The sequence below is a fragment of the Palaemon carinicauda genome, chromosome 11 (assembly GCF_036898095.1).
Source record: "Palaemon carinicauda isolate YSFRI2023 chromosome 11, ASM3689809v2, whole genome shotgun sequence".
Taxonomy (NCBI): domain Eukaryota; kingdom Metazoa; phylum Arthropoda; class Malacostraca; order Decapoda; family Palaemonidae; genus Palaemon; species Palaemon carinicauda.
This window is the reverse complement of record NC_090735.1, coordinates 62,522,066-62,544,174: the sequence shown is the minus strand read 5'-3', so window position 1 is coordinate 62,544,174 and position 22,109 is coordinate 62,522,066. Positions and strand designations below refer to the sequence as shown.

Sequence of the window (22,109 nt, the reverse complement as noted above, 5' to 3'; positions counted from 1 at the left end):
CCAGTGTTAACAAATTACTGTATATTTACGCTTATAAGACGACCCTTAAATCCTAAAATTCACCCCAAAATCAAACCACTGTTCTCTAGTCATGAGTAGTGCCATAGCCTCTGTACCATGGTCTTCCACTGTTTTGGGTTAGAGTTCTTTTGCTTAAGGTTACACTCGGGCACGTTGTTCTGTCTTGTTTCTCTTCCTCTTGTTTTTTTTAAGTTTTTATAGTTTATATAGGCGATATTTATTTTAATGTTGTTACTCTTCTTAGGAAATTTTATTTTTCAATATTAATCTTACCCGATAATCATGTAGCTGTCAACTCCGTTGCCCGACAGAATTCTACGGAAGGGATACGCCAGCGATCACTATACAAGAAGGGGGTGTACTCACCAGCGCCACCTGTGGCCAGGTACTGCAGTACTTCTTGTTGACACCACCTCAATTTTTCCTCTGTCGTGCTTCCGGCAAGACCTACATGGATACGCTTATAATTTTGGAGTCTTGTTCACGGTTTTTGGTGAAGTATTGCTCTAAGATTTCAGCTTTCGCTATACAGGAAACTTGTCTCTTAGCTTAGATAGCTTTTAGATTGATTTGATTAATGGTTAACGATTTTTTTGCTTTAATTGGAATTCCCCCTTGACTGTTCTTTGATTCAAGATGTCCGACCTTTCTCAAGCTCCTCCCCAAAGACGATGTAGGACTTGTATTAGGCGTATTCCGAAGGCCTCGGTTGATCCTCACACCGTTTGTTCCGACTGTAGGGGAAAATCCTGTCAGTTGGAAGATCGATGTGAGGAATGCGCCGGACTTTCGGAACTTGATTTTGTTCGATTCCTCAAGTATACCACTAAGTTAGAGAGAGAGAGAGTTAGGAGGAGTTCGGCTCGCTCTTCGCTTTATTCCTCACCCCATGATCCTCAACCTTTTCCTCCCCCTGTAGTGGCTACCCCCGATCCTACTATTTGTGCTCAGCCTGATATGTCTGATGTTTTACGTGCCATTCAGGCTTTAGGTGATAAAGTGGAGTCGGTAGTGAGTGACCACAAGTTCCTCTTGGCAGACGTCAAGGAACTTAAAGTGAAAAGTGCAGTGGGAAGTGGTAGTGCCAGTGCTGTGCCGAGTGCTAGTGTCAGTGTTGTGCGTGAGGGTACTTCTGTGCGTGCCAGTCGTCCTCCCAGTCCGGGACCTCTTGCAAGCTCCCAAGCCCAGGGGAGAAGCAATGTCGAAGGGCAAAAGGGTTCGGCAGGCCTTGATCGGCGCACAGCAGTATCCTCGGTGGTTGCGGGCGTATCTTACAGAGATCGTCACTTCCACTCTCAGACGATTGAGCCCTTATTTTACTCGTCTGCAGAAGAATTTTCGGGGAGAAAACACTGGACTCAGGTCTCAAGACCTCTTAAGCGTAAAGTCCAGACCGCACGAGTTCTACAGCCCGGATGTAGTCATTGGGCTAGCTCTGACTCGCCGCAGTCATCAGGTGACTGCACGCCTCCTAAGAGAGGTAAGGCGATGCCTCAACAGACCTCAACTTCTGTTAAGGCTCTGCCTCAACAGACCTCAACGTCTGTTGATCCCAAGATGGCTTTGCTGCAGTCTATGCAGTCGCAGCTTGCGGTATTGATGCGTGAGTTTCAGGCAGAGAAGGTTACACCTCCTCCTGCGAGCGCTCCTCCTCCTCTACGCAGTCCAGTCTGCCAGACGTACGAAGTTGAGGTTCCTCAAGCTACCTCCATGCGTAAGCTACCGCGTTGGGAGTTGCCAGATACCAGCGTTGTGCAGCAACCTCCACCTTCCTTGAGGCAGGAACCTCTTACCACGCGGCAACCTCCTCAACAATGGGGACAGGAGTCTTATGCCTTACAACCTCCTCTACCTTTGAGGCAAGAGTTTCTTGCAGTAAGACCACCCTCGAGGCAGCAACCTCTTGAGGTACGACAACCTCTGCCATCCTTGAGGCAGCCACCTCAGCTCTCGCAGCTGATACCTCCACTTTCCTCGAGGCGAGAACCTCAACTCTCGAGGCAAGCACCTCAAGAACCTCAACTCGTGAGACAGGAGCCTCTTTCTGCGCAGCCGCCACCTCAACTCTCGCAGCACCCACCTCAAGAACCTCAACTCGTGAGACAGGAACCTCTTACTGCGCAGCCACCTCAACCCTTGAAGCAAGCGCAACTCTTGAGACATGAACCTCATGCAATGAGTCAGCCACCTCAACGCATGCATCTACCTCTTTCTCCTCAGCTTGAGCAGTCTTTGCAGCCTGAACCTCAGGTTTTACTACAGTCGCCTCTCACCACGCTTGCTCCCCAGACTCCCGCAGAGCCTCCTTCTTCCCAGCCTCATGACTTTGTCATTACCAGCCCTCATCCTCTTCAACAGAGACTTGAGGATGAATCCGCAAGTGTATATGCACCCGCTTGTCAGGATTCTGCCGTTCAGCATACCGCTGTAACTTTACCTCTCGCTTCTCAACCCTCAGGTGATGAGGTTTCTGAGGAGGAAGCTGCGCACCTGGATGATCCCTCTTCTGACGTAGAGGAACCCAAGTCGTTACCACCCTCCATTGACTTTCGCAAGGTCCTGGCTCTTTTCAGAGAAGTTTACCCGGATCACTTTGTTTCTGCTACCCCTCGCTCTCCTCCATCAGAGTTTTCTCTAGGCATGCAACCTGTTAAGTCTGCCTACACTAAGCTCGTCTTCGCTAGATCTTCTAAGAGAGCTTTGAGAATGTTAGGGGATTGGTTGCAGTCCAAGCAGCAACTAGGGAAGACGTCATTCATGTTTCCACCTACTAAGCTGACTTCTAAGGCGGGCGTATGGTATGCCACAGGAGAGGAACCAGGCTTGGGAATCCCTGCCTCTGCCCAGGCTGACTTCTCAAGTTTGGTTGACTCTCCACGAAGGTCGGCTATGAGGCGCTCTAAGGTCTGCTGGACCTTTTCTGACTTAGACCACTTCTTAAAGGGAGTCTTTCGCGCCTTTGAGATTTTTAATTTTCTCGACTGGTGCCTGGGGGCCTTGAGCAAGAAGACTGCCCCATCTGACAAGGACTCGGCCATGCTTATAATGTCCTGTATGGATAAAGCAATTCGCGATGGTTCCGGCGAACTTGCCTCTATGTTTGTTTCGGGAGTACTCAAGAAAAGGGAACAACTTTGCACCTTCCTTTCCACTGGTATCACCTCTTGTCAAAGGTCTCAGTTACTTTTTGCTCCGCTTTCTAAGTTCCTGTTTCCTGAGGACCTTATCAAGGAATTGTCTGCGGCTCTTATTCAGAAGGACACTCATGACCTTGTGGCCTCTTCAGCACGTAAGGCTAAGGTTGCTCCTTCGGTTCCTAGAACTTACCGCACCCCAGTGGCCGATACTCCTGCTACAAGATTTATTCCGCCCTTTCGTGGCAGAGCCCCCAGCCGAGGAAGTACCCGTCCAGACGGTTTCAGGGGCAGGTCCAAGAAAGGTCCCAAGCCTTCGAAAGGCAAACATTGACTCTCCTCCTCTCCAGGCAGCAGTAGGAGCCAGACTCAAGATCTTCTGGCAAGCTTGGGAAAGAAGAGGTGCAGACGCCCAGTCTGTCAAGTGGCTAAGGGAGGGTTACAGGATACCATTCTGCCGCAATCCCCCTCTGACCACTTCTCCCATCAACCTCTCTCCCAACTACAAGGAAAAGGACAAGAGGCTAGCGTTACACCAAGAGGTGTCGCTCCTGTTACAGAAGGAGGCAGTGGTGATAGTCCGGGACCATCAATCCCCGGGCTTCTACAACCGTCTCTTTCTGGTGGCCAAGAAGACAGGAGGTTGGAGACCGGTGCTGGACGTCAGTGCGCTCAATGCTTATGTCACCAAGCAGACGTTCACTATGGAGACGACGAAGTCGGTCCTAGCAGCGGTCAGGCAGGAGGACTGGATGGTCTCGTTGGATCTGAAAGACGCTTACTTTCACGTTCCTATTCATCCAGACTCCCAACCTTTCCTGAGATTCGTTTTTGGAAAGGTTGTGTACCAATTCCAAGCCCTGTGTTTTGGCCTAAGCACGGCGCCTATGGTATTTACGCGACTGATGAGGAATATTGCGAAATTCCTCCACTTGGCGGACATCAGAGCCTCCCTTTATTTAGACGACTGGCTGTTAAGAGCCCCCACAAGTCGTCGCTGTCTGGAGAGTCTCAACTGGACTTTGGACTTGATCAAGGAACTGGGTCTTTTGGTCAACTTAGAAAAGTCCCAGCTTATTCCTTCCCAAACCATCGTTTACCTGGGAATGGAGATTCGGAGTCAAGCTTTTCGGGCTTTTCCGTCGGCCCCAAGAATCAGCCAAGCCCTAGAGTTCATTCTGAGCATGCTGAAGAGGAACAGATGCTCGGTGAGACAGTGGATGAGTCTAACAGGGACCCTGTCATCGTTAGCCCTGTTCACCGAGTTAGGGAGACTCAACCTCCGCCCCCTTCAATTCCATCTAGCAGCTCACTGGGACAAGAATATGACGCTCGAAGCGGTCTCTATTCCTGTTACCAAAGAGATGAAGACTACTCTCATGTGGTGGAAGACCAACATCCTTCTCAAGGAGGGTCTATCGTTAGCGGTTCAGACCCCCAATCTTCATCTCTATTCGGACGCATCAGACTCGGGCTGGGGCGCGACCTTGGACGGACAGGAATGCTCGGGAACATGGAACAGGGAACAGGAAACGCTTCACATCAACTGCAAGGAGTTGCTGGCAGTTCATCTGGCTTTAATGAACTTCAAGTCCCTCCTGCTAAACAAGGTGGTGGAGGTGAACTCCGACAACACCACAGCCTTGGCATACCTCTCCAAGCAGGGAGGGACCCATTCGAGGAAGCTGTACGAGATAGCAAGGGACCTCCTCATTTGGTCAATAAGTCTAAACCTCTCACTGGTAACGAGGTTCATTCAGGGCAATATGAACGTCTCGGCAGATCGCCTCAGCAGGAAAGATCAAGTCATCCCCACGGAATGGACCCTTCACAAGAGCGTGTGCAACAGACTTTGGACCTTGTGGGGTCAGCCAACGATAGATCTGTTCGCCACCTCCATGACCAAGAGGCTCCCTTTGTACTGTTCCCCAGTTCCAGACCCAGCAGCAGTTCACGTGGATGCTTTTCTGCTGGATTGGTCCCATCTCGAGCTATATGCATTCCCGCCGTTCAAGATCATCAACAGAGTCATTCAGAAGTTCGTCTCTCACGAAGGGACACGGCTGACGCTGGTTGCTCCCCTTTGGCCTGCAAGAGAATGGTTCACAGAGGTACTACAATGGCTGGTCGACGTTCCCAGGACTCTCCCTCTAAGAGTGGACCTTCTACGTCAACCTCACGTAAAGAAGGTACACCCAAACCTCCACGCTCTTCGTCTGACTGCCTTCAGACTGTCGAAAGACTCGCTAGAGCTAGAGGCTTTTCGAAGGAGGCAGCCAGAGCGATTGCCAGAGCAAGGAGGATATCCACTCGTAGAGTCTATCAATCCAAGTGGGAAGTCTTCCGAAGCTGGTGCAGAGCCAATGCAGTTTCCTCTACCAATACCTCTGTAACCCAAGTTGCTGACTTCCTGTTACATCTTAGGAATGTTAGATCTCTTTCGGCTCCTACGATCAAAGGGTACAGAAGTATGTTGGCTTCAGTTCTCCGCCACAGAGGTTTGGATCTTTCCTCCAACAAGGATCTACAAGACATCCTTAAATCTTTCGAGACTTCTAAAGAACGTCGATTATCCACTCCAGGCTGGAATCTAGACGTAGTCTTAAGGTTCCTTATGTCTCCTAGGTTTGAACCTCTCCAGTCAGCTTCTTTCAAAGACCTTACTCTCAAAACTCTTTTCCTCGTCTGCCTTGCAACAGCCAAAAGAGTTAGTGAGGTTCACGCCTTCAGCAGGAACATAGGATTCACATCCGAATCAGCAACATGTTCCTTACAGCTCGGATTTTTAGCAAAGAATGAACTTCCTTCACGTCCTTGGCCTAGATCGTTCGAAATTCCTAGCCTTTCCAACATGGTGGGTAACGAGCTAGAGAGAGTTCTTTGCCCTGTCAGAGCTCTAAAATACTATCTTAAAAGGTCAAAACCTATACGAGGACAATCAGAGGCCTTATGGTGTGCCATCAAGAAACTTTCGATGCCTATGTCCAAAAACGCAGTTTCGTATTATATAAGGCTTCTGATTAGAGAAGCTCATTCTCACATGAAGGATGAAGACCTTGCTTTGCTGAAGGTAAGGACCCACGAAGTGAGAGCTGTAGCCACTTCGATGGCCTTTAAACAGAACCGTTCTCTGCAGAGTATTATGGATGCAACTTTTTGGAGGAGCAAGTCAGTGTTTGCATCATTTTATCTCAAAGATGTCCAGTCTCTTTACGAGAACTGCTACACCCTGGGACCATTCGTAGCAGCGAGTGCAGTAGTAGGTGAGGGCTCAGCCACTACATTCCCTTAATCCCATAACCTTTTTTAACCTTTCTCTTGAATGCTTTTATTGTTGTTTTTGGGTTGTTACGGTAGGCTAGAAGCCTTCCGCATCCTAGTTGATTTGGCGGGTGGTCAATTCGTTCTTGAGAAGCGCCTAGGTTAGAGGTTGTGTAGAGGTCCTTTAGTATGGGTTGCAGCCCTTTATACTTCAGCACCTTAGGGTTGTTCAGCCTCCTAAGAGGAACGCTGCCCTCAGTAAGGAAGACGAACTTATTAAAGGCAGAGTAATGGTTCAAGTCGACTTCCTTACCAGGTACTTATAATTTCATTGTTATTTTGAATAACTGATAATATGAAATACGGGATACTTAGCTTCTTGATATACATGTACACTGGTTTTCACCCACCTCCCTGGGTGTGAATCAGCTACATGATTATCGGGTAAGATTAATATTGAAAAATGTTATTTTCATTAGTAAAATAAATTTTTGAATATACTTACCCGATAATCATGATTTAATTGACCCACCCTTCCTCCCCATAGAGAACCAGTGGACCGAGGAAAAATTGAGGTGGTGTCAACAAGAAGTACTGCAGTACCTGGCCACAGGTGGCGCTGGTGAGTACACCCCCTTCTTGTATAGTGATCGCTGGCGTATCCCTTCCGTAGAATTCTGTCGGGCAACGGAGTTGACAGCTACATGATTATCGGGTAAGTATATTCAAAAATTTATTTTACTAATGAAAATAACATTTTTGTTTGTTTTCTTTCCTCATTGGGCTATTTTCCCTGTTGGAGCCCTTAGGCTTATAGCATCCTGCTTTTTTTTTTTTTTTTTTTTTGCCTACACATACACACAATAGTCTTGCCTATTCTTTACAGATTCTCATCTTCCCTCATACACCTGACAACACTGAAATTACCAAACACCTCTTCGCTCAAGGGGCTAATTATTGTACTGTAATTGCTCAGCGGCTACTTTCCTCTTGGTAAGGGTAGAAGAGACTCTATAGCTATGGTAACCAGCTCTTCTAGGAGAAGGACACTCCAAAATCAAACCATTGTTCTCTGGTCTTGGGTTGTGCCATAGCCTCTGTACCATGGTTTTCCACTATCTTGGGTTAGAGTTCTCTTGCTTGAGGGTACACTCGGGCACACTGTTCTGTCTTATTTCTCTTCCTCTTGTTTTGTTAAAGTTTTTATAGTTTATATAGGAGATATTTATTTTGATGTTACTCTTCTTAAAAATTTTATTTTTCCTTGTTTCCTTTCCTAACTGGGCTATTTTCCCTTTTGGAGCCACTGGGCTTATAACATCCTGCTTTTCCAACTAGGGTTGTAGCTTAGCAAGTAATAATAATAATAATTATCTGAAAATCACATCTTGAATTCCAAGTGATGTTTATTTGTAGGCTAGCCTTGGCCTCAATAACAAAATCAATAATAAAGGTAACCATACCATATTTATTATTGGCATATGTAAATAATATTTGAACAAAATTACATATCAACAATGAATTCCACTTTTATTTATGCAAGGAAAATGTAAACATCGAGTTATGGTTCCGTTCTCAGCATCCTTTATCTTTGTTTAACCTTTCAATAATTTGTATGGTAGTGTCAATGACAGTACTGTAGTAATAACATTCAGGTTAGCATAATATTCAACTAACATAGAACTGAAGTTAAGAAAAATATGGAAATGGAATCTACAATTATCGTTTGTAACAGATTTAAACACTCGTACAACTGTAAAATTTTTGTCAATTATTATCTGTCATTAGCATTACGGGTAGCTTTTTATTGTTGACTTAATGCAAACAAAATGGTTTTAAAGTTTTCTGGTTATGTGATGTGTGAAGGAATTTCTAAGGATAAAGTAAAATATCTAATATAATATCATGTTTACTAAAAGCTATTAGTATCATTAGTTATTACTTGGATGTGTAAATATGTTCATTTGTTCATAATGAATGGTGATGAAACGTGAATAAAACAATGGTTTCCATTTAAGCAGCATATTTAGGAAAATATGATATGAAATAGCCTTTACTTCATTTATTTTGAATTTCTATGGATACAGTACATAAAATATTTGTAATAACATCATCTTTACGAAAAGCTATTAAATGGATTTTGAGCAAAGCGAAAAATCTATTTTTGGGTGATATGACCATGTCGTCCTGATGGAAGATTCCTTTAGGCAGCTTTCTAAGGGATATTTGGTTACAGTGATACTCCCAGAGAATTGACCATAGGTCTCCAGAATTCTAACTCCTGGCGCGAGTATCCTTGATATAACTCTTAAGGATATCGCATAATATCAGGGGACGTATTTCTTGATACAACACATAGCAATCTTCACTCCGAATAGAGTTTTTGCTTTGAGGGGGAAGAGTGTCTAAAATGAAGGTTACCTGGTTGATCCCCTCCCGGTAACACCCCGGCGAACTATTCCTTGTTGCAATTAAGCATGGATAGCTGCAGATAGAGTTGTTTCGTGTGGGGATTTGTTACATAGATGTATACTCCTGTTTTGAAAGGAGGGAGGGTCCATCAGGACGACATGGCCATATCACCCCAAAATAGATTTTTCGCTTTGCTCAAAATCCGTTTTTTGGGCTCAGCCATGTCGTCCTGATGGAAGTTTACCAGAGGATTACTTGAAAGTACTATATCTGTGGGTTTGTATAGGTGCCTTTACCTTGACTCAGATTCTTATATGGTCTCCCAGACCAAATGTATATATGACATTACCGTTATTTGTCATATCCAATAAGTTTGGAACTAACTTAGGACTTCCTGCCCCCTGCAAGGAATAAGTCGATACCAACTATAAAGCGTCAAGGTTGTATTCATAGGAACAAGGTGGAAATTTATCTATTACCAGGTTGTTCTTACAGAGGTACATTATCAAGAATTTTTATTTCTAGGAAAATAAAAGACTGGAATATTTTTTGGTTTCATGTAGGGCAAATAAGACGCAAATACATTTCATGTATTTATTTGTATAGACAAAAATAAATACAACAACGAATATATCATAAATAGAATCTTTTACATAATCAACATCTTCAATAAATATATATATATATTTGTAACCTGTAAGGGAAGAAATATATATTAGTAAAATACAGGTGCCACTCATTGTGAAATTATCAAATTGATTTCAATTAGATGTTGGATATGTTTTAACACTGTGTACGAATGTTCACTCGGCACTGGTGTTATTGGTTAGATTCTATACCTATATAGAACAGTCAAAGAATCACCATAGTGATTCTCATTAAAAGGTATTACACTCAAAGATGCTAATACCTGTTCACCCTTTACACTATTAAGTCCCAAAGAGTTCACTGTTCATCGCAGCACTAGACGACAGGTTTTATAACACTACCTGCCGCCACCATAAAAGTGTTTTATTTCATGCACTTGCTTCGGGTAATGTTTATAAAAGACTAGACGATTTCCAACCCGTATATGAGCGGAGTCTATGTACGTTCATATGCTGAAAGAAGTTCAATGAGGAAGCAATTTTTCTAGGATCGTAACCTGTGGGTGAACTGTCAGGATCCGCTCTGCGAATAAAGTAGGTGAGTTTTGCCCTCAGTTGTTTTAGGGATAAGTTTGATCCTGAGGTTTCGCCCATGAAGAGCTGTCCTTCCTTGAAGTCTGAAGTTCTTCGAAGATAGACCTTAAGACACTCTACTGGACATACAGACACATCTTCCTTCAGAGGGCAGATTCTCCAAGGACACCACCTCTTGGTGGGAAGCTCGTTTTTGGCAAGAAAGGTAGGATAGGGAAAAAGATTCAGTTCTCCCTCTTCTGTGAACTGAATATGGCCCTCGTTTCTAGATAGGGCCACTATTTCACTAACTCTAGCCCCTGATCCTATAGCAAACAAGAATATCACTTTCTGTGTTAGATCCTTTAGGGAACAATCTTTGTTGTTCAAGTTCGTAGCATAGTGCAAGACTTTGTCCAAGGACCATGATATGGGCTTTGGAGGGGTTGCTGGTTTAAGTCTAGCGCATGCTTTCAGAATCTTATTGAAGATTTCGTTCGAGAGGTCCACCTGGAAAGCATAGAGAACAGGTCTAGTCAAGCTGACTTACACGTAGTTGTCGTGGTGGAGGCTAGGCCTTGCTCATGAAGGTGAATGAAGAAGGACTGGCAGAAGTCTACCGAGATTTCTGCCGGCCTGTTTGCTTTGACAAATGAGGCCCACTTCTTCCAAGATGATTCACATTGTCTTCTGGTTGACTTTGTCTTGTATTCTTCTATAAAGTCGATGTTGTCTTTTGAGATCCTGAACCTTTTCTTGGCTGCTAAGGCGAGAAAATCATGAGATGCAGGTTTTGGGTTCTCAATGATGAAGCGTAGACAGTCGACTTCTGAACCAGTTGGGATAGAACTGGGTTCAGTAGAGGAAACAGCCTCAGCCTCAGTTCTATCACTAGAGGGAACCAATTGCTCTTGGGCCATTTGGGGGCCACTACTGCTGCTGTCCTTTTGAAGGATCTCAGCTTGTTGAGGACCTTCAGCAGGAGATTTGTTGGAGAGAACAGATAGATATGATTCCATCTGTTCCAATCAAAGGACATGGCGTTCATCGCTTCCACCCAAGGGTCCTCATATGGGGCTACATATAGAGGTAGTTTCTTGTTGTCGCTCATTGCGAAGAGGTCGATCTGCAGTTCTGGGACTTTTTCTAAGATGAGGGAGAATGAGTCTGCGTCTAGGGACCATTATGACTCTATCGGCTTTCGCCTGGACAGAGTGCCCGCCGTCACATTGCGGAACCCTTGTAGATGAACTGCTGGTAAGTGCCAAAGTGCCATCTTTTCTTTCTTGCCAAGCAAAAGATGGCCAACATCACGTGATTGATGTAGGGCAATCTCGAGCCTTGTCGGTTCAGACATTTCACTATCCCCTCGCTGTCCAAGACCAACTTGACGTGGGCTGATCTGTGAGGGGATAGTTTCTTCAATGTCAGGAAGACTGCCATGGCTTCCAGAATGCTGATATGAAAGGCCTTGAACTGTTGTGACCAGTTCCCTTGTACTTTCCTTTGATGGGATGACCTCCCCATCCTTCTGGTGAGGCATCCGTGTGGATGACTACTGACGGTTGAGGTGGTTGTAAGGGAATTGTCCTTGCTAGGCTCTTGACCTTCGACCACGGCCTCGGAACCGATCGCAGTAAGGTCGGTGTTGATCTCTGTTGATCTCTTCGAGCGTTTGATGCGTATCTTCTCCAGACTCCTGACGCATCCTTTAGTTGTGATCTCAGCACTGGATCTGTTACTGCTGTGAACTGGAGAGAGCCCAGTACTCTTTCCTGTTGGCGTCTTGAAATCTTGTTGGATTTCAGTAGTCTGTTGACAGAACCCGCAATCTCTCTCCTCTTCTTCCGTGGAATGGAGAGGCGGTGTGACTGCAAGCTCCAATGGATTCCCAACCATTGAAACTCTTGAGCTGGAGAGAGGCAAGACTTCTTGTAGTTGATCTTGAAGCCCAGATGGTCCAGGAACTGGATCACCTTCGTGGCTGCCTGCAGGCAAGCAGTCTTGGATGCTACCCACACCAGCCAGTCGTCCAGGTATGTTACTACCTGAATGCCTTCTAAGCGTAGCTGTTGTACGACTGTGTCCGCAAGTTTTGTGAATATCCTTGGGGATATGTTTATTCCAAAGGGCATGGCTGTGAAGACATACTTTGTCTTCTGTAATTTGAATCCTAGGTAGGAGGAGAGGGGGCAGGTGACTGGAAGGTGCCAGTAAGCATTTGCTAGGTCTATTGAGACTGTGTATGCCCCTTTTGGTAACAAGGTCCTTATGTGTTGTAAGGTTAACATCCGGAACTTGTTGTTCTCAATGAACTTATTGAGTGGAGACAAGTCTAGAATGACTCTTGAGTTTGTCCGAGTCTTTCTTGGGAACACAAAACAGCCTTCCCTGGAATTTGATGGACGTTGCTTTCCTTATGACCTTTTTGTTCAAGAGTTCTAAGGTATATTCTTCCAATAAGGGGGTGGAGTGTTGGAAGAATTGAGGAAAGGAAGGTGGAGTTCTGCTCCATTTCCACCCTAGTCCAATCTTGATTAGGCTGTGGGCCCAGGGATCGAAGGTCCAATGATCCCGAAAGTGGGAGAGTCTTCCTCCTACCTGGAGCATCTCATTGCTTAGATGATCCAGAGGGTTTGTTACCCTGACCACGTCCTCCTCTACCCCTTGAGGGGTTTCTTGAGGATCCTCTACCTTTTGGGCGAAAGGTAGTGGTGTGCTTCTCAAAGCCTGGGTTAAAGGCTGGTGACTGGGCAACTAACTGGTGAGGCACCATCTGGAAAGTGGTTTGCGGATGGGCAACCATTTGGGGCACTGTGGTCATGGTAACAGTGGGATGTTACGCAGGTCTGTGAGGCACTCGTGGCTTCTTTGTCTTCCTGTTCTTGGGTTGGGGACCAGCATCAGAGGATGTTTTCCTTTTGGAAGACATGCCCCATTTTTGGAGAAGGTTCCTGTTCTCCGTGGCAGCTTTAGCAACTACCTCTTGGACTACTTCCTTTGGGAAGAGGTCCTTGCCCCAGATACACGAAGTGATCAGCTTCCTGGGTTCGTGCTTGACCGTTGCATTGGCAAACACGTACTCTTTAAAGGCCCTCCTGGCCTTCACGAAAGCGTACATGTCCTTTACTAGTGTAGCTATATGCATCTTGGCTAGGACCGTATACATATCTGGGGTACTTGAAAAGCCTGCACACATCTCCATGCAGTCCTGTTCTCTTTGCAGAAGAAAGTCCGACAACTTCGGCAGGTTCTCGTTGAACTGATGTCCTGCGATATCTGGATCTAATTTCGAGATCGAGAAAGTTAGATGGACCTCGTTCCAGTCCTTCTCGCCCGTAGGTAGGGCTAGAGACAATGGTCTACACTCCTCTACCACAGGGCATGGTTTGCCCGCATCAACTGCTTTTAGTACGCAGTGTAGAGCTTTAAATGTAAAGGGAAAAGCTCGGGAGGAAGGAGCAAGGAAGGTAGGGTGCCTCTTGCTCAAAGAAGAAACCTTCGAGTTCGTTTATCCTGCTTTCTTCAGGCTACTCGTCAAGAGAGCCTGTGCCTTGTCATGATCAAAGAACATGACCTCCTTAGGTTCCGTCTCTTCTTTAGACGCAGGTTCATTCTTCAACCTGATGAAGCACTCCGGGTAAGCTGCAAAATTCAGCCAGAATTGGAGGTCGTCGAGGGGTATGGCCCCCATCTTCTCCGAGACATAAAGTTTCCCTTTCATCATGGGCATGAACTCCGTATACCTCCAGGGGTTGGTTTCGGAGCATTAGGATAAGTCAGAGACTCTGGGCCACTTGTGGGAGCCACGAGAAGAGGCTGTGCGGTGTACTTCTCTGACTTCCTTTCTCATCTCTTGCTGTTCCTTGCGCATAGTTTCCATCATCAACTGGATCTGCGCCATGAACGCTTTGCTCTTGGGGAACAGCGGTTCTGGTTGAGGGGTTGAGGCCGAAGAGGTTGACAGCACAGGTTGATATGCCGTCACAGACAGTAGAGGGTCTTCCGTCTCTGTCGATCCGGATTTTTCTTCCTCCTCGGATGGCTGGGCCACCTCTTCTTCAGGATCTTCTTGAAGGAGATCCTTTTCGGTATCCGATGACACCTCTGACATCCTTTCCTGATGGATGTCCATGCCTTCCAAAGCCTTATTAATGTCAGCCTCTATCGACAATTGTATGCAGGGAGGCTTGACCAGTACCTGAGGCACAACCGCGTCGGATGTTGCCTTAGGGAACAGAAGGTTTCTGATTGTTTCGCTTAGTAGGTAAGGTCCCGGAGAGTTCTTCTGGAACTCTCTTATCCACTTTCGAAGCATTTCCCTCACAGTATCCCTACACTCCAACGTCTTGGGATCACCGAAACCCTCGGACATCAAGGCCGAGCAGACGGTGCAACCCTTCGGGTCCCAATACCTCAGGGTTTCAGTTGCAATGGAGCAGGGGGCATGAGTCCTGCACATCTTATGGCCACAAAAGTTCCTACTTTTGTGGTTGCAGTACATGACTGCACACTTCACCTTGGCCTCCTCCTGTAAGGAAAGAAAGAGTGAAATGAGTATGAGGTAATTTATCCAACTGATAAATCTTCACATGCATTAATAGTAATTCTTACTATTATAACTATAGCTTAGGATAGTAAGCTAGAAAGGAAATAGGAAAGACACATATCTGTGTTTCCTGTCCAGGCAATTGCTGTGACCTCCCTCAATATTAATATTTTAAAATGTCCTTATTAGGGAAATACAGGGTGGGATAGCTCTAGTACTTAGAGCCGGAGTCAGTGTATACTAGCAGTAACTCCCCCACAAGTGAAATATTAATACTGTACGGTAAAATTTTGTGTTCTGATGATCTAGGATACATCAGAATGTTGAAGGAATACTTACCTCAACATTTGCTTAGCGGTCTCAACAATGGATTGTTAAAGGATACACAGAGTAAGTTGGAAATTCATACTACTGTATGTTATATACTGTAGTTTTCTAGCTGCTATATTTGCTATACTGCAGGAATACTGGCTACTGTATAATCTTATACTGTAGTTCTGCCCGTATACTACCGGGCTAGGCTAGTACCTGCCGGCACTAGCCGATAGAGAGAGAGAAAGAATGGAGAGAATAATAAGTTTTGTAGGAGCTACTGCCTCTACTGCCTTCTTTCCAGAATGAGGATTCAAATGGAAGGGGAGAGAATGTAATAATTCTAGCTTCCATCCAGCCACAATATCTGTTGCCGGCTGCACTGCCGGCTACAGGGTTTGCGAATGGCAGGCCAAGGAAGGACTGAAGAATACTCAAAGATGTAATGGATCTTCTATCAGCAGCCGTCATGGACGGCTCAACCTTTCCCGGAACCTTGCTTCCGTTAGAGGGAAGGTCGAAGCGGCAATCTAGCTGCCTTTGCAGGAGCCCGACCGACATCGTAATCAGCCCGGTAAGCGGGGTGATTGTAGAATACTGACCACAGGGTCACTAAAGGACAGAAGGGGGAAGGGAAAGGGTCTTATATTTTGCAAAGAAAGAAGGCGGCAGGTATGCCTCCTGCTTTCGGCTGCAAATCAAGGAAACATAGTTTCCTTGCCAGTGCTGTCTTTAGCGGTAGAGGAATAACGATTCCTTAGCCTAAGACATTGCCAGATAAGACTTGTCTTCTAGTCCACAAGGGAGAAAGGTGGCGGCAATCGTACTACCACTTTCGGTTGTGGACTAGGGAAGCCGGGCTTCCTATGCCGGCAACGGTGTAACCGGCAGGGGAATGACTAATCCCCCATCGATAGTGTTTCCGGCTACAAGACTGAATACTCTGAGTTACTGTAGTATTTCAAAGCCGGGATACTCACCGGCAAAGAGGATGGACAGAAGCACTATCTCAGTCAAGCCGGAGTACACTGCTCTATGGCAAGACGAAAGATAGGGTTGCCGCCTTATGGCGGCACTCAAAGGGAAGGAAGGGTTTATCCTTATATCTCTAAAAGAGACGAGTATCCAATTATGATAGTAATTCTAAGAGATGTTCTATCTTGGATTGAATTAATAAAACGATATGAGAGGATAAACTGGGATAACGTTACTACAGTGTACTAAAACGCATTAGGCTAGCCTAACCTGAGTCGGGATCTCGGCTACGCTATATCACCGAGGCCCTAACGTATACTATCGAAACGTTTTAACAAAAGGGGAAATATTACATGTGTAATCTTATCTTCACTAGTATAATTTGCCTAAATATCTAGAATTCATTATAGCTAAAGACTGGGAACGTCGTACTACTAACTAAATACAGCATTTATGGCGTACGACAGCGGTCCAAAATGGCCGCCTCCGGTGATGGCTCTGCTCCACTAAACACATCTAAATTATGCTAATTTAACTGTGAGAAGGGAGCCAAAATTTATTCACAGGAAAGATTAAATACTCAACTTTCCAGAGGATGAAGATGCTGGAGATTGCATTGTAATAATCCTTGTAATAGTAACAGAACCGAGAGCAGTTGGGAGAAACACTGTGCTTAATTAGCTACTACAAAACGAATAGTTCACCTGGGTGGTACCGGGAGGGGATCCACTGGGTAGCCTTGATAACGGCTCCCCTTCATTTTCGCCACTCTTCCTCCTCAAAGCGAAAACTCTATTCGGGGTGAAGATTGCTATGTGTCGTATCAAGAAATACGTCCCCTGATATTATGCGATATCCTTAAGAGTTACATTAAGGATACTTGCGCCAGGAGTTAAAATTCTGGAGACCTATGATCAATTCTCAGGGAGTATCACTGTAGCCAAATATCCCTTAGAAAGCTGCCTACAGGAACCTTCCATCAGGACGACATGGATGAGCCCAAAAATACCATTACATATCACATGGCTGTGTAAATGCGCTCGTTTGTTCATTATAATTGGCGATGAATTGTAAATAAAACAATGATTTCTATTTTAGGCAGCAATTTTATGAAAATATGATATAAAATCACATTTCTCTCAGCAAGTTAAAAAACATTAGTAATAACATCATCATTACATCACCAATACTTGATAAGAGATCCGTTGCTGCAAAAGCTTGCCTATGCACAGATGGTTTTGCAATTCGCCAGTTATCTTATACAACAAATAGTACCTAAATTCATTAAAATAATGTTGCGTTTGCGTTTTACTCGGAATTATACAGTAAGTCTTTGTCAAAATGACATTTAAAAATGTAATTCATGTATAATGAGAATCAATAAGAAGTGATATTTAATGTCAAAATAACTTATCTAACCTGCTTATTTTTCCATTTATGAAACAGGAGATGACATAGAAGTAGAATTCCCGGTCACAAACCATCCAATGCTAGCCCCAGACGTGATTCACTCCGAAGAGCATGAGCCTACACATTACAACAAGAACAAGGACCCAGGCTCTGGACCTACAACGACTGGCTCTACTTTGGCCTTTACCAGCAGTTCCACTACCAGCACACCGACACCCCCAACAAGACCTCCCATGAGGAGGCCTAATGCTAAAACAACTACAACTCTCTATCCACCTTCATTCCCACTGCCCTCATCCCCCACCTATGACTACTATGATGAATACTCAGACGAGTTTCACGAAGAATTCCCTAAGAAGCCCACCGTTATCAAGGAAGACCCCCCGGATCTTCACAGTGAAGCCGCTGGAGGAGTTGCCCTTATCATAAGCATAATTGCAGGAGCGCTCATTATCATTATCCTTATAATATTACTTGTACTCAAGTTCAAAGGTAGACAAGATGGGAATTACAAAGTGGACCAGACTAAAAATTATGAAGGGATACCCACCATGCCAACCCCCATGATCAATGGGCAAGGCAATGGAAACATAAAACCAGGCGACCGAAGGCCAGTCAAGAAACAGAGTAAGGATATTAAAGAGTGGTATGTGTGAGAGTTAGATAGATATATCTATGGAATAATAATAAATATTATTATATCATGTAAAGTCACAAAATTATGACTGTGATCTCTATTCATTTGCAATACCTCTGCATTGTTAGAAGTAGATAATCCCTATCTATCAGATTTTTTTGTCAATTCTCATTATTGTTCATTTTCCCTCCTTTTCAAATGCAGTGAAATTGTTCTATTGTAATTATTCCTTGTAGATAAAAGATTTAAGATTTTGTTGAAAAAGAGTGAAAAGAATTTCTAGTAAATCCTTTTCAAAAACATGAATAACAGTGCCCTTGTATGTCACTGCTTTGTCAAGGTTCCATTTTTTGTAAAAAATAAATAAAATAAAATATTGACTAGTAGAGTTGGATAGAATACTAGAACGTATGAGACTTAGTGATTGGAGATTTTGTGTGAGTATGAATGGAGTATTAAGATATCAGCATGCCTAAAGGCCTGAGGGTGAGCTTAGACCTTAATTTTATTTTCTCCATTTGTGAAGGCTGATTTTCTGGGTATCCATTTATTTTATTAGAATATAACACGTGCAGTCGTGGTTGCAGACGTCCATTGTTAATTGTGAAGCTTTACACCAAGTGTCATGACTTCTGTGAAGTAGAGGTTATGAGGAAATAATGAAATGAAATAATAATTAATACTATTAAAATACTCTTGGTCTCTGCTCCATTTTGTGGAGAGGAATGTTATCGAGATGTACAATGCTATACCCTACAAACACTGTAAAAGGAAACAATGCTTTGCTCAGCATCCAGAACAAAGGAACAAGAACTCGTTTAATTAAAAAAAAAAGAATATATATATATATATATATATATATATATATATATATATATATATATATATATATATATATATATATATATATATATATATATAATCATGACATTGTATAGCACAAAGTGCAACTATCACAGTGATAGTTGCTTTTTTATACTTTGCAAAACCCTGGCGCAGTGGATCTGTTGAATCCATTTGAACATAACTTTCTTCTTTGCTCTAGTTAGTGAAAAAAGAAGTCTATTTTAATATACTATGTAACCAAGATGAAGCATCAAAAATTGAAACCTTCTGGTGTATTGTGGCTGACGTAAAATATAGTGTTTTAGTGTGGAACTCGCATCATCTGTAATAAAGCACAAATGTAAGACATAGAAATGTTGCTGTTATAGAATTATGTTATAAGTGGAGCTTCTGTAAGTTACATGTGTAGTTTGGAACCAAGTCTCCAAACAATAGCAGGATTATGTATGCATGAGTAATACCCGTCTTTACGTCAGTTCAACATACGTCGGCTCCGACTTTACGTTTCGTAATTAATACAATAATAAAATCCACTTTACACCGTTTTACCTGACCTCATGTTAGTTTCTATGTCGTACAATAACAATTAAGTGATGAAGTATACTTCACATGGAAGCTTATTAATGTAGAGGTATCTGGGTTTTATAAAATGATAGCATGTTGTAAGTACTTTCAATCGTGTTCAATATTGAACAAGTATAGGGAACATAAAAGTCACTTTATAGGACGAAATAAGCCCTACATCGAAAATCAATTTACTGTACGTTAGGTCTTGGAACCAACTAATGCCATGGGTTGGGGTATTACTGTGCACACTCACATACATGTAGTACAGTATATATATATATATATATATATATATATATATATATATATATATATATATATATGTGTGTGTGTGTGTGTGTGTGTGTGTGTAATGTATGTATAATGCATATGTATTTTATCAAAAGTATACACACACAAATGTAGTATCCACATATTCAAACATACAGTACATATCTCAGGTGTGTATATATTTATTTATATATATATATATATATATATATATATATATGTGTGTGTGTGTGTATATATACTGTATATATATATATATATATATATATATATATATATATATATATATATATATACATACATATATATATATATATATATATGTATATATATATATATATATATATATATGTATATATATATATGTATATATATATATATATATATATATATATATGTATATATATATATGTATATATATATATATATATATATATATATATATATACACACACACACATTCACACACATACATAAACATTTTATACATACAGTTTAAGTATATACACTGTATATGAATGAGATGCTTACATGGGTGTTTATGAATGAAGGCATATTCATTTTACTCTATTGTACTTAATTATACACACTCCTAAGATAAAACATAATGATATTGCTATCACCCTCTTACTCACAAATGAGTTAGAAAAGAGCACTCATAAAAAACATTCAGGCAGTCTTTTTGATTGCTGTCGTTAATACAGTATCATTATATCCAAATTTAAGGGTACATACTGAATATTCTTACTCTAACATAATTCATGCATTGATGTAATATTCCTAGCACTCATAAGGGAGGATTGAATGATTGTTTTCAATTCATTACAATAAATAGTTTTGATTTATCATTATATAAAAAATGTTAAATAATTATCGTCTTCATTGACTAGCATTGTAATGAATATGTTAAATCATTTTAAAGACAAAACTTTAAAAAGATTCTTTGTCGAATTGTTACTTACAAACTTGGCAAGTTTTTTTTTTTATTTATTCTTTTTTTACTTGAGAGCATACTTGTATCTGTATTGTTCTGACTGATCTTATATCTGTGAAGCAAAGTTTATTTTTTAATGAAAAATGTATCTGAAGATGTGAGAAATCCTCAAAACAATTTACTCTTGTCTGTCATGAAGGTGAGTAAAAATGTTATATACAGTGGAACCTCTACATACGAATTTAATCCGTTCCAGAACCAACTTCGGATGTAGAAATTGATCGGATGTCGAAACGAATTTTCCCATAAGAATACATTGAAATAGGATTAATCCGTGGTTGAGCCCAAAAACCTATGATAACTTCTTAATAAACTACTACACATAATTTTCCCATGAGAATAATGAACACTAAATTAGATAATAGACATGTAAATAAGAAGAATAGACATGTAAATAAGAAGAATTAGCAAAAAATGATAAATAAGAAACGGGTTTTTAGCGTCACTTTACCTTAGAAACTCCAGCGCAGGTGTTGTTAGTCTTGCTATGCAGAGAGGAGACGGACGGGCGGCGAGGAGGTAGAGAGGTTAACTACGATAAACGTACACTACCGTAACTTATTCTAACTTACACTAAGTGAACTTTAACATAACTTAGCTTTTTTTTTTTATAATTTATATTTTTTTTTTACATTTTCTTTTTTTCTTTTTGATGATTAATTTTAATCACTTTCACTCTCTACACTTAAAATTGATTGAATTTTTTTCTCTTCACTCTTTGCTGTTTTCTTTGAACCACTTCCTTCCTCTTCATCACGAGTTCGCTTCGTAGTTTTTTTAAAGAAGCTATCGATAGAAAGTTGCTTGGTACAGCTTTTCAGAATGTTTCGAAAATAAGTTAGGGAAACATCATCAAACTGCGCAGCTACACGACAAACCTGCAATTTCTTTGGATGGTATTTGTCGATGAAGTCGACCACGTCTTGATATTTTCCTAACACCTCTTTTATTTGCGCGGAACTTATTGCAAGTTCACTCATACGGACGCCACGCTCATGCTTTTCAATAATTCCTTGCTTTACTTCTAAAGAAAGCATTCCCTTATTCCTTTTCTCACCACTACCACTACCACTTGCGAAACTAAGCCTTTTAGGACCCATGATTTTCGTAAAATACCGTAAAAGGATGAATGTAAAAAATCACGATTAAAACACAATTAATAGCAGAACGCACAGGGCACAACCACATAAAGCCAACGAGAACAGAGGACTGACCAGAGCCACGCTAATTGAGGGTCCCTCCGAGGTTGAAGTGCTGCCTTCTATTGGCGGAAATAAAAAACACATCAGGCGCTATGAGCACCGACTACGCATACGAGTATTGTTTACTTCGGGTGTCGAAAAAAAAATTCGGGTGTAGAGTAGGAACGTGTTCGAATTGTACTTCGCGTGTCGAAAAATTCGGATACAACAGGTACGACGAAAATTGCTACTTCGTGTGTCGAAATAAAATTCGGGTGTAGAGTCAAAAATTTGCTCGAATTTTACTTCGGATGTTGGAAAATTCGGATGTAGATACGTTCGTGTGTAGAGGTTCCACTGTACAGTTTATTCCAAATCGT

The 22,109-nt window shown here is 42.4% G+C and overlaps 1 protein-coding gene across 1 annotated transcript in view; it reads left to right on the top strand.

The window, feature by feature from the left end:
- Positions 1-19,250, top strand: part of Nrx-1 (Neurexin 1) — a 490,730-nt gene extending 471,480 nt beyond the window's left edge. Inside the window, 1 exon segment of the mRNA XM_068383064.1 lies at positions 17,271-19,250. Coding sequence (XP_068239165.1) covers positions 17,271-17,890 — 620 coding nt within the window. The 3' untranslated portion in view covers positions 17,891-19,250.
- Positions 19,251-22,109: the final 2,859 nt, after the last annotated feature.